Genomic DNA, 13,550 nt, shown 5'->3' on the forward strand with positions numbered 1-13,550 from the left:
CAGCTTTGTTCCATTGCTGGCGAGGAGCTGCGTTCCTTTGGAGTAGTGCCGCTCTGATTTTTAGAATTTTCAGCTTTTCTGCTCTGGTTTCTCCCCATCTTGTGGTTTTATCTACCTTTGGTCTTTGATGATGGTGACATACAGACGGGATTTTGGTGTGGATGTCCTTTCTGTTCCTTAGTTTTCCTTCTAACAGTCAGGACCCTCAGCTGCAGGTCTGTTGGAGTTTTCTGGAGGTCCCCTCCAGACCCTGTTTGCCTGGGTATCACCAGCGGAGGCTGCAGAACAGCGAATATTGCAGAACAGCAAATGTTGCTGCCTGATCTTTCCTCTGGAAGCTCTGTCTCAGAGGGGCACCAGGCCATGTGAGGTGTCAGTCAGACCCTACTGGCAAGTGCCTCCCAGTTAGGCTACTCGGGGGTATTTGAGGAGGCAGTCTGTCCATTCTCAGATTTCAAACTCTGTACTGGGAGAACCTCTCTTCTAAGCTGTCACACAGGGACATTTAAGTCTGCAGAAGTTTCTGCTGCCTTTCTTTCAGCTATGCCCTGCCCCCAGAGGTGGAATCTACAGAGGCAGGCAGGCCTCCTTGAGCTGTGGTGGGCTCCACCCATTTCGAGCTTCCTGGCGGCTTTGTTTACCTATTCAAGCCTCAGCAATGGTGGGTGCCCCCCTCCTCCAGCCTCACTGCTGCCTTGCAGTTAGATCTTATGACTACTGTGCTAGCAATGAGCAAGGCTGTGTGGGCGTGGGACTCTCCAAGCCAGGCACAGGATATAATCTCCTGGTGTGCCATTTGCTAAGACTGTTGGAAAAGCGCAGTATTAGGTTGGGAGTGACCCGATTTTCTAGGTGTTGTGTGTCACGGTTTCCCTTGGCTGGGAAAGGGAATTCCCTGACCCCTTGCGCTTCCTGGGTGAGGCAGTGCCTCGCCCTGCTTCGGCTCATGCTGCGTAGGCTGCATCCACTGCCCTGCATCCACTGTCTGACAAGCCCCAATGAGATGAACTCAGTACCTCAGTTGGAAATGCAGAAATCACCCATCTTCTGTGTCGCTCACGCTAGGAGCTGTAGACTGGAGCTGTTCCTATTCGGCCATCTTGGAACCTCCCGGGCAAACAATTAGAGTAATTTAAATGATCGACCATATTTTAGAGGGTTGGCATACTATAGCCTGTGGACCAAACCATACTATCTTTGTCACCTGGTTTTGTAAACAAAATTTTATTGTAATACAGCCACATCTACTCATTTAACTGTTGTCTATGGCAGCATTGCCACTACAACGCATAGTTGAGTAGAAACTGACTGGCAGAGTTGAAACTATTTGTACCATCTAGCCCTTTACAGAAAAAGTTGCTGACCGTGAACTATACAGCGGAAGTAAAGCCTGCCAGGGTACTTACAGACTGTGAGCTTATAGTCAGGACTTGAATCAAGCAGCAAGTATAATAGGACTGAGAAAATTGACAAAAGGGAGAAATTTAGAGTCAAATTTTAGTAGTAGAGGACTCTTGAGACCACCTGGGTCTTAGGATTTAACTTTAGGGAGGGACTGAGCAGTGGAGTAGAGGAAGCAGTTCATCGTGTTTCAGGTTGGGGAATCGTAGGTAGGGTGTTGGATGATAACAAGGGTTGGAGAAGAAAGCTTTCTCTAAAAGACACTTAGCGAATGACTTGCCAATGTAAAGAACTGAGTTCACTTATCTGAAATCTATCTAGATGGGTTTTCTTTACCCATGATTGTTGGGGTTTTTTGTTTTTGAGACAGGGTCTTCTTGTTCTGTGGTCCAGGCTGGAATGCAGTGACACTAACACAGCTCACTACAACCTCAACCTTCTGGGACCAAGCCATCCTCCTGCCTCAGCCTCCTCAGTAGCTGGGACTACAGGCATGCATCACCATGCCTGACTAATTTTTTAATTTTTTGTAGACACAAGATCTCGCCAGGTTGCCTGAGGCTGGTTTCGAATTCCTGGGCTCAAGCGATCTTCCCACCTAGGTTTCCCAGAATGTTGGAATTACAGGCGTGATACATCACATGTGGCTTGTTTATTGTTAATTCATCCCAAACTCTCAGCCTGAACGCACTGCGAATGTTTGCACGCTAGTTTTCCACATCATATACAATATTATTAAAATACTCATTTGGAATACAGTTCCATATGGGTGAACCAGAGTACTGTTGGGATGGTTGTGGCTATTTGCATGTAGCAGATTTCCTGGTTTTATTCAAGACAATATTACTGGATATTAAAATCTGCTTTTAACATTATTTTTCCTTTTCACTATACATAGGTCTATGAAAATTATCCTACTTATGATTTAACTGAAAGAAAAGATTTCATAAAAACAACTGTAAAAGAGGTAAATATTTCAATCTTTCAAGTTTGACTTTAGAAATATGACAAAAGTAATTACATAAAATACCCCATATTTTTCAAAATATTCATGTCACTAAATACATTTGATTCTCACATTTCTTCATAATAGGGAAGTGTATTTCTTCTCATTCCCACTTTAAAGCTTAAAATTAAAGTTTGAACAGTTAGTGATAAGACCTGAACTCAGATTATGATGTGGCCTCCTGGTGTACCTGGGTAGCTGGGCATCTCAAAGTTGCTCTCAGAAATACTTAGGTTCCTGTCTACCAGGCAAGGGTGAGGGGAAGATCAGCAGGTAGCTGTAATTCTGTATTGAGCTCAACTGGTTTTTGAAGGACAAAATAGTAAAACAGATGTGGAAAAAATGGGATAAAGGTTTATGATTTATGGCATAATGTTTCTCTTTCATTACAGCTAATTTCTTGAGATAGAGGACAGAGAAGATGACTCGTTCCCATAGATTCAAAGATCTGATTTATACCATTATACCAGCAAAGAGAATGTATTTCCTTTTCTAAATCCTTGTTAAGCAACATTAGAACTTACTGCTGACCTTTTTATCTTAAGTGTTAAGTGAATTTGAGTTTGCTATTTTAAATTGCATTTCTATGCCATTTTTAGTTTAAAATCTTGCATGGCATTAATTGTTCCTTGCTTTTATAGTTGTATTTTGTACATTTTGGGTTTCTTTATATAAGGTCATAGATTCTTGAACTGTCGTGGTTTTTAGTGTGCTTAATATTAGCTTGCTTAAGGCATACTTTTAATCAAGTAGAACAAAAACTTATGACTGGGATTTATACACACAGAGATTGCAGTATTTAGTATATGAAATATTTTGAATACACATCTCTGTCAGTGTGAAAATTCAGCAGCAGTGTGTCCATCATATTAAAAATATACAAGCTATAGTTGTCCAGATGACTGAATTGGAACTTTTCTCCTGCATGTGTATATATGTCAGATTGTTAGCATGACAGAAGTGACAGATGTTATTTTTGTATTTTTAAAAAACAATTTGTTGTATATAAAGTTTTTTTATTTCTTTTGTGCAGACCACTTTTTAAACTCACATAGGTAGGTATCTTTACAGTTGTAGACTATGGAATGTCAGTGTTCAGCCAGACAGTATGATGGAGCAGGGAAAGTCAACTCAGTGATGGAACACTGAAGGAACAGACAGTTATCCTGCTTTGCTCGAAAGTGTCATCAATTTGTAATTTTAGTATTAACTCTGTAAAAGTGTCTGTAGGTACGTTTTATATTAAGGACAGACCAAAAATCAACATATCAAAGCTTCAAAAACTTTGGGAAAGGGTGGGATTAAGTACAAGCACATTTGGCTTATAGTAAATGAACCGATTTTTATTAACTGCTTTTGCCCATATAAAATGCTGATATTTACCGGAAACCTAGCCACCTTCATGATTACGATTAAAGTACCAGATAATAATGCCAGAATATAATGTGCAAGTAATCGTGGATCTCGCTGACAAAGTGTCTCAAAAATAATACACTTTTACATTAAAGAAATGTAATGTTTCTCTGGAGTTGGGGCTCTGGCTTTTAAAGTTTGTCTAATCAGTGTTGATTCTAGATGATCAACATAATGGACCACTCCTGAATGAGACTAATTTTGTCTTTCAATTTACTGTCTTAAATCAGTTTATTAAATCTGAATTTTAAAACATACTGCTTATGACAGAATGACACATTTGATGTACCAATTAAGTGTTGAAAAATACCTTTGCATCATAGAACAGAAATATATATGTTGAATGTTAACAGGTATTTTTCACAGGTTTGACTTGTTTGATAGTTACTCAGACACTAGGGAAAGGTAAATAGAAGTGAACAAAATAAGCAACTAAATGAGACCTAATAATTGGCCTTCGATTTTAAATATTTAATTTGTTCTTATAAACCTTGTCAATAAAATTAATCTAAATCACTGGTGTTTTAAGTCTCTTGCATTTGATGTCTTATAGGTTATATAGCATTTCCTTCCCTATGGTGAATAATTCTGAAAGGGGATTTTTAAATTGATTCAGCCCTATAACCTATACAATTTGAAGCACTCTTGTGATAATGGAGCATTTTCTTGGAGTGACTTCACAAAACAATAATTACGGTTAATTTTCTGACCATTTACTATAAAGAAGATAAGTAATGACGCATAGTGTATCTGGAAGTGAGGAAATGGAGCTGTTCTGTATGAAAGTTCTTGATGAGCGTGCACACTTACTAAATGGATGTATCACCACTACAGTACAAAGTACATTTGAAAGTCTAGTTTTTTATTAAGTAGTTTTACACAACCAGCTATTCTTGAACTGTAGTTAGAACATTGTAAATTTGTATATTTACTGCTACTCAATTACAAAATCTTCAGATGGCATTGAAAAAACATATCCAAAGTAACGCAAGAAAAAAGTTCCACGGCTCCTTAAACAAAAAATCAAATGAAGTATGTCACTTGATAGGAACTTTAAAACACACATTTACCATACTTTAAAGTAGGCTTTCCCCTACTTGTAGCACAGTTCAAGTGCCTAGAAACTAACATAATAATTTACTGTTAACCATTTCAAACTTAACATTTTACATTTATCACTTTAAAACACATGCTGTCTACACATTTTAATACATGATAATTTAAAGCAGAATACTTGCCAGTCAGTACCAATGAGTCTCAACAAATAACCTAAGTATCAGAGTTGTCTTGAGATATACAGCTGTTAGCTTGTTTTTGGACCATACTTTGGAGGGGCGGGTGGTGAGGGATGTGTCTTAAATGCCCGAGGTTCACTGCACATTCTTTGTGTGTTAGGTATTTACTCGTTATAAACTGACCTATTTTTAATTTTCTAAATACTCAATATTTTGAAGTCTCTTTAAAGTCACATTTACTCCCTTTTTTTAAAGCAAACCAATATAATTATTGTTCAAAAACAAAAGCATATTTCTAACCTGTATACTGAAGTTTCTTGGCGAAATAGGCATCCTGAAGACCCTGAAACCAGTGTTTATTTTAGAAGGAGATATTATTAAACTGTTTTCTGAGCATTTTTTAAAAAAGAAAAGTGAATACTTGCCATGTTCTTAGGCCTTTAAAATATGGCTTATAAAATGTATACTATTTACCAGGAGAGCTCACATTTTTCTGCAGTTTTCCAGTGGACCTGCCTATGGAATACTGTAAAGAAAAGTCTGCAAAAATATTTCTAGCAATTGAATCAGTTCTTTTAAATAAAAGAAGTGGAGAGGGGCTTTGATTAAATTATTCTGACAGGTTTTTTTGCTAGTGGTTGCCAAAATTAAGGATAAAGTGTCCTATCACCCAAATTTGGCTTTAAGAAAAAACTATATTCTGTGTCTATAGTGTGAAGCCCACACTATCAGTGCTCCATTCTCAATGATCAATACCTATCTGAAAACTTGACTGTTTTGCCAATGGGTGCACAAATCTAAAACATTTTATCACAAAAGATACTTGAATTTAAATTTCTTTTGAACACCCAATGGGAGGAAATATGTACAATATAAAATACCTAGAAGCTTTATTTTACTGTCAACTGGAGTTTGCGCTGTATCCAAAAAAAGTTCTATCTAAATTTTAAGTAAAAGCTCAATATTGGAGCTATATAAAAAATATTAAGGCTCATTGGTAAAGATATTGATAAATTGTCACAGAAGAAAAACATGGCTTTATCTGGTTTTTAAATGATTCCTGCTTGATTGACTTGGTTTCTCAGTGTATGAAAATTGATCAGCCATACAAAATGTGAAATCTAAAGGGAACTTCAAGCCATGGAACAATCATATCCACGGCCTCAACTGAAACTTATATTCTGCTTTATTCTGAAATCCAGACTTTCAGCAGTAGTTGAACCTATGGAAAATGCAATTAAATCTAAGTGCTTAGAAGGATTTTTGGGGTCAGTGCTTTCAGAGTGATGAAATAGGTTTACATTATCATATCATCTTAGAAACATTTCAGTTTTGCTATGTAGAGAGGGTTTTTTCCCATCTTATAAAACTGAGGTTTAATATGTGATTCAAATTGTCCCCATCTGGGGTACAGAAGAAAGCTGGGTCCACCGAATTCTTAAAATGCTGCAATCTTGCTTGCTTCTCGAACGCCACTCAAATATGCTCCTGTAACAGTTTGTGGAAAATGCCTGTTTGTTGCCTGTAAAACATAATTACATAATTGGAGATCATGCATAAAGAATTGAGTCGATATCAAAAGGTAAAACAAGCTTAGACTTTATCCGGTCTAACAAAGATTTGTGCCACTCCTATGCGCTCATATTCACACTCCCCCATCGTATAACACTGGAACTTTTCTGGTTATCTGGCCATGCACTGTCAGATTCACTCATTGTGTATGCTATCTTGAAGTACTATGCAGCACTCTTTAAAATACTAAGTATCTGTATGTGACAGGTACTAGAGTTAAGAATAATTAAGACACAGCCCCTCCCATCAGACAAGTAATGTAGCTGGTACAATCCCAGGCGAAACAAGTACAAAAGATGAAAGGCAATTCAGCCAAGCTGCAGATAGAGTTTTGCTAGATAGGTAGAAAAAATGGGTAGAGAATTAAGTTACTCAAAGGCTAGACCAGGGACCATAAGTTCAGTAAGAAAAAGACAAAATGTGAGTGAGGGCTGTTGGATTGGGAGGAAGTAAAACGACTCAACGATAGGAGAACCTCACTCAAGGAATGGCTGGGGTGGGAACAGAATAAGCGAACCAGGAGGATAGGGGAGGACAGGATAGGAGGAACCCTGAATTGGTGATTTAAGTAATTATGACAAGGTCTGAGATGTGGCTGTGGAAAAGGGTAGCTGAAGAGGAGCCGAACAGACCACAGAAAATGGAGGATAAGAAATGTAGAGGTGAAGTTAAAAGAAAACATCCAGGGGCCAAAGGCTTCAGTGAATGGGGGAGTGATTACGTCAGCAGGTATACAGTGACTAGTCACGGGGAGAAAGTGGCAGTGAGGGAAAGAAGCCTCAGAAATAGGTTTTTAGAGGAAGGCGAGGTAGGCTGGGCACGGTGGCTCATGCATGTAATCCCAACACTGGGAGGCCGAGGCAGGCAGATCACCTGAGGTCAGGAGTTTGAGACCAGCCTGACCAACATGATGAAACCCTATCTCTACTAAAGAAATACAAAAATGAGCCGGGCATAGTGGCGCACATCAGCTGAGGCAGAATCGCTCGAACCCAGGACGCAGAGGTTGGCGCCACTGCACTCCAGCCTGTGCGACAGAGCGAGACTCCATCTCAAAAAAAAGAAAAAGGCAAGATAATAATTGCATCAAAGCAGCAAAGGAAAGCAAGACGCCATCTAGGCCATGTTCATAACCCTAAGGCACAGCAGCCTGAAACAGCTCTCTCAGAAGCTGCTGGCATTTGTTGTCTGGCATGCAGCCTTTATCCCCTTTCCACAGAGTAAGGTCTTCATAGGCCAAGGAGTCATCAAAATCATCTGGTTTTCAGATGTCATTATTGTGTTTTGTTTTGAAAGAGTCTGTCTCCCAGGCTGGAGTGCAGTGGCGTGATCTTGGCTCACTGCAACCTCCGCCTCCCAGGTTCAAGCGATTCTCCTGCCTCAGCTCCTGAGTAGCTGGGACTTCAGGCGCCCGCCACCATGCCCGGCTAATTTTTGTATTGTTAGTAGCAACGGGGTTTCACCATGTTGGCCAGGCTGTTCTCAAACTCCTGGCCTCAGGTGATCCACCTGTCTCAGCCTCCCAATGTGGTGGGATTACAGGCGTGAGCTATCACACCTGGCCGATGTTATACTTTTGTAAACAAAAACATTAACTATATTTTAGATGAAACAATGAGATGTGTACTTCCAAACCATATTAGACAAAGTAGGAACACAGGTGAAAGAGTGGTAACAATTCATTTTAAGTTTGGGGTTGGGGGCAGGGGTTTTAACAACAAAAAGCAAACCAATTCATCCCAAAGAATTCTTAGAAAATCGCAGTCATTGGAAGTATGAGGAACCATGGAGGCAGAGGTTAGCAAGGGGTAAAAACAGGATTGGCTTCAAGACTATAGAGAACAATTATTAATACGTCCCTCACCAGATTCCCCACTTGACCGGCTGCAGCTCCTCAGAGATGTGACTTAGAGATCAGGGGGAAGCACCAAATAAAATGGGGATGAAGTGAAATGAAGCCTTCATAACTGACAATGAAGCTTCCAGTGCCCAGGGCTGAGCTTCCACCACACAGGAAACTAACTGTTCCCAGATAGACAGTGATGTTTGGGAATCCGGCCATTGGTTGATAAGCTTGCTGGAGCTTTCACAAAGATTTTTTTTTAAATGCCTCGCTCAAATCTAAGCCGACAGTGACGGATCAGGGATTTAGCATGTAGCAGGCAAAGACTACAGCACACAAAATAGGAACTCTGAGACTCTGAGGAAACCAGGGAGGGAGGGAGCAGAAAAGCAAAAACATCCAAAGCTTTAATACCTTAGAAACAAGTTATAACAAGAGGATGCTACCAAAAAGGAACACTCTGCAAACAAGAAAGTGCTCATAAAGTAAAAGCCAAAATTTTAAAAGTCAATTAGAGAGTCAGACGATTTTAAAATCTCCCCCAAAAGTAGAGAAAGAGATGAATAATAGTAAAGAGGAAAAATCAGATGGTCAATTCAAAAGTTCCAAGATACGGAACAGAATCTCTAGAAAGAAAAACTCATCTTTATTTGAGCAGATAAATAAGAAAATGAAGTAAAAGGATCAGAAATCAGAATAGCAAAACATTTTTCAACAGAAGTAAATCAAGAAAGAGATCTTGGAAATAAAGGCCCAGTGCTGAAGAGTGATTTTAAAAAAGAGAGACCCAGGCCGGGCGCAGTGGCTCACACGCCTGTAATCCCAGCACTTTGGGAGGCAGAGGCGGGCAGATCATGAGGTCAGGAGATCAAGACCATCCTGGCTAACACAGTGAAACCCCGTTTCTACTAAAAATAAAAAAAATTAGCTGGGCGTGGTGGCGGGCGCCTGTAGTCCCAGCTACTCAGGAGGCTGAGGCAGGAGAATGGCGTGAACCCGGGAGGCAGAGCTTGCAGTGAGCCAAGATTGCACCAGCCTAGGTGACAGAGCGAGACTCTGTCTCAATAAAATAAAATAGACCCAGGAGGATGCTCTGCAGTAATCTCAGAGGTCAACCAGTGTGGACCAGAGCAGAGGAAAGAGGACTCAGGAAGGGGACATTTCAGGGACTGGAGCTAGCAGGCCAGCTCAGACAGTGTCAACTGTAAATTAGAGACAAACGCAGGGTACAGGAGACATGGGGAGAGGTACAAAGGAATTAAGCTAATGACCAAAGGAGCCATTGTAACTACCAAGAAAAGATAAAACTGTAAGAAGGTATCAATGGACACCTCCTTGGCTCAGCAGTAAACAACATATACACAGCCACGTAAATAAATACTGACACCAATTTAATGAAAAGTGTAAAATAACCATGTTGAGCAAATGGTGCAGACACTAAACAGGCTAAGTCTTTAACCCAATAGGGAGGCAGTCAATAATGTCTGTGTAATGTTAAATCAGAAGATGACATCATAGGCCGGGCATGGTGGCTCACACCTGTAATGCTAACACTGGGAGGCTGAGGTGGGAGGGCTGCTTAAGGCCACGGGTTTGAGGCCAGCCTGGGCAACACCACAGACCCCGTCTCTACAAAAAATTTTTTTTAAAAACTAGCCAGGCTTGGTGGCACATGCCTGCAGTCCCAGCTACTTGGGAGGCTGAGGTGGGAGCGTCGCCTGGGAGTTTGGGGCTGCAGTGAGCTGGGATGGCACCACTGCACTCCAGTCTGAGCCACAGAGCAAGGCCCTGTCTCAAAAAAAAATGAAAAAGAAAGAGAGATGCAATATAAACACTTTCAAAATATGAAGTGAAGTCCAGAAGGAATAGCTGGAAGGTTAAAAACGGCTGCCTCTGGGAGCAAGAAGAGGACGGTGAGAAGGCTTCTGCTGTCTGTGGTCATAAGACTTTTGACAGTATTTGAATTGGTTTTTGAACTCTGGGCAGATACCATTTGAGATGAAAAAGAAATCAAAATACAAGTAATTGGGTTTGGAATCAAGATCCTTACCTCACCAGCAAAAAAGATGGTTCCCTGAATGTCTTCAGCAATGATATCATAGGCCTCCCCACTTCCACCTGTCTTCACAAAACTGTATGCCATCTGGATCCATGGGTCTGTGCTCCACCGGGTGACAAAATACTTTGTGGGATCTGGGACCTCCTGTGTCCAATAGAAAGGAATGCTGAAGTAGAATCAAGAAAGGACGCAGACATGGTGCAACCCAACTCACACATTTTGCCCCCTGCCCATTCCTGTGTCATTCTGAAACAGTAGTTCTCAAGATGTTCTTCCTGCTGCCTTTAAATCTAACCAGGCCAGTATCTGCATATTATCCTCTCTCTCCTGCCCCCGCCACACACAATTCCCTCACTTCTATACCTCCTTCTTCTGCCCGGGACACACACGCCCTCCACTGGGGGCTATCACCCATGGCTAAGAGTTTGGGCCTTCCCTTTTCCATCGTGTGGCAGCAGAAAGGAGTCTCTGGCCCAAGAAGAAAAGGGAAAGGTGGAGTCTGAGGATCACAGGATGGAATTCTCAACAGGGTTCTCCACAAAACAGTGATACCAGGGTATGTTTCACATTCACTCAATTTAAAATATAGCAGTCCCCTCTTCTCTGTCAGGAATATGTTCCACGACCCGCAGTGGATGCCTGAAACCATGGACAGGACCAATACTATACACACTATGTTTTTTCCTCTTCATACTTATGATAAAGTTTCATTTATACATTAGGTACAGATTAATGACAATAATAATAGAAAAATTATAACGCTATACTGAAATAAAAGGTTATGTGAACATGGCTCTGATAACAGATGACCCTTGAGTGACTAAAGGGCAGGCAACATCTACAGTGTGGAGGTACTCGACATGCTCTTCAGAACGGTGCATGACTGAAAACTTAGGAATCTATTTCTGGAATTTTCCATCAAATATTTTCAGACCTTGGTTGACCACAGTAACTGAAACCACGAAAGCAAAGCCTCGAGTAAGAGAGAATGACTGTAATTTGTCAACTGGCCTCCGACAAGCATCACCATGAATAATATTTCTATAGAAATGGTACGCTAAGTTCCAAACAACTAATGTAAAAAACAAACTTTTGAACAAAAACTCCAACCAAGGGACTGAATCACTAGATAGATCCTCTCATATAAATTAGCAACAAGGCCGGCCACACAGTGGCTCACGCCTGTAATCCCAGCACTTTGGGAGGCCGAGGTAGGCCGATCACTTGAGGTCAGGAGTTCGAGACCAGTCAGGCAAACATGGTGAAACCCTGTCTCTACTAAAAATGCTAAAAATACAAAATAAAACATACAAAAATTAGCCAGGTGTGGTGGAGCACGCCCATAATCCCAGCCTACTCGGGAGGCTGAGGCAGGAGAATCGCTTGAACCCAGGCGGCGGAGGTTTGCCGTGAACCAAGATTGCGCCACTGCAATCCAGCCAGGGTGAAAGAGTGAGACTCCGTCTCAAAAATAAATAAATTAAAATGAAATAAAAAAAGCAACATATCTGAATGCCCTTTTCTCTTTAATTTATGTAACTTTTGAGTCATTTCACTTCTATTTCTGCTCCTTTATTTGAAAAAGACATAGGCCATGGCCATTTACAACTCTCCAGAGACGGTGAGATTTAGTACACTGGCAAACAAAGTGCCCTGAGCTCCTTGGAGAAGAGAGACTGTCTGCATGTGTGGGGTATTAAAAAAAGCTGGACAAGGGCTCCTCTTAAAAGGAAAGCTGTAGTCAAAGCTTCTAGGGCTTCAGTAAATATAGAATTCATGTAGAAAATACTGAGCCTTTTATATCCTTCCAAAAAAAAAAAAAGGGGGGGGAAGTGTGTATGATGTGAGAAGAAAAAAAGGAAGACAACTGTGTAAAAAAGGGTACAGGGCACTGTTACAGGCAGAGTCGTGTCCCCCTCAAATTCCTACATGGACACCCTAACCCTCAGAATGTGACTGTATTTCGTGACAGGGTCTCCAACCGGTAATTACTTTACAGTGAGGTCGCCAGGGTGAGCCTTAATCTAATCTGATTGGTGTCCTCATAAGAAGAGGAGATGAGGACACAGACACCCACAGAGGGAAGCCCATGAGAGGACACGGGGAGAAGATGGCATCTACCAGCCAAGCAGAGAGGACCTAGGAGAAACCAACCCTGCCGACACCTTGATCTCAGGCTTCCAGCCACCAGAACTGTGAGGAATGTTTTGTTGTCTAAGGCAGCCAGTCTGTGGTGCTCTGTGATGACAGCCCTCACAGACTAATCTCAGTGCTGAGGTGGGCAGTGGGACTGTGAAAGAAAGTTAAGACTGTGGCCTCTGCCTTCCTTCCCGTGATTCTCAGTGACGCTGGCTGCCTGGGCTTCCACATCCACTCGGGATAGCAAGCATGGCTTGCCCCTTTCAGGGAGGGCTTTCTCTCTCTCACCTGCTCCTTGAACAGCTCCCGGAGCGTGGCCATGCACTGCTGCAGCACCTGTTTGTCGTCCAGGGTCCTCACGGACGCGACAGCCTCCCCAGCAATCACAGACATCAGCACGCTGTGCTTCTTCTGGAGACATGAAAGGGAAAAGCAGAAAGTCTCTGAGTGCTCAGCTCCCACAGATAAGGGCCTCACTTTTTTTTTTTTTTTTTTTTAATCGAGACAGAGTTTTGCTCTGTCACCAGGCTGGAGTGCAATGGCGCAATCTTGTCTCACTGCAACCTCTGCCTCCTGGGTTCAAGTGATTCTCCTGCCTCAGCCTCCCGAGTAGCTGGGATTACAGGCATCCGCCACCATGCCCGACTAATTTTTGTATTTTCAGTAGAGACAGGGTTTCACCATGTTGGCCAGACTGGTCTCAAACCCCTGACCTCAGGTGATCTGCCTGCCTCAGCCTCCCAAAGTGCTGGGATTACAGGCATGAGCCACTGTGCCCAGCCAAGAGCCCCACTCTCACAAGTTAAATTTCACTACTTCTGGCTGCCCCTTATCCTTATGTCACTCGCCAGTCCATTTTCCTCGCAAACACGCATTATTCAT

At 41.8% G+C, this 13,550-nt stretch overlaps 2 protein-coding genes across 3 annotated transcripts in view; one reads left to right on the plus strand and one right to left on the minus strand.

The window, feature by feature from the left end:
* The window catches only part of DEK (DEK proto-oncogene), a 40,492-nt gene extending 36,156 nt beyond the window's left edge, over positions 1-4,336 (plus strand). The window contains exons 10-11 of the mRNA XM_030928673.1: positions 2,300-2,368; positions 2,800-4,336. Of these exons, the coding sequence (XP_030784533.1) occupies positions 2,300-2,368; positions 2,800-2,811 (81 nt within the window). The 3' untranslated portion in view covers positions 2,812-4,336. The remainder of the gene's footprint in view (positions 1-2,299; positions 2,369-2,799) is intronic.
* Positions 4,337-4,661: 325 nt separating this feature from the next.
* Positions 4,662-13,550, minus strand: part of KDM1B (lysine demethylase 1B) — a 68,606-nt gene continuing 59,717 nt past the window's right edge. For both annotated transcript variants that reach the window (XM_010352704.2, XM_030928672.1), the window contains 3 exons: positions 12,957-13,079; positions 10,521-10,673; positions 4,662-6,577 (listed from right to left, as the gene is read on the minus strand). In XM_010352704.2, the coding sequence (XP_010351006.1) occupies positions 6,494-6,577; positions 10,521-10,673; positions 12,957-13,079 (360 nt within the window). In that variant the 3' untranslated portion in view covers positions 4,662-6,493. The remainder of the gene's footprint in view (positions 6,578-10,520; positions 10,674-12,956; positions 13,080-13,550) is intronic.

This window comes from Rhinopithecus roxellana, chromosome 4, assembly GCF_007565055.1.
Source record: "Rhinopithecus roxellana isolate Shanxi Qingling chromosome 4, ASM756505v1, whole genome shotgun sequence".
Lineage (NCBI taxonomy): Eukaryota > Metazoa > Chordata > Mammalia > Primates > Cercopithecidae > Rhinopithecus > Rhinopithecus roxellana.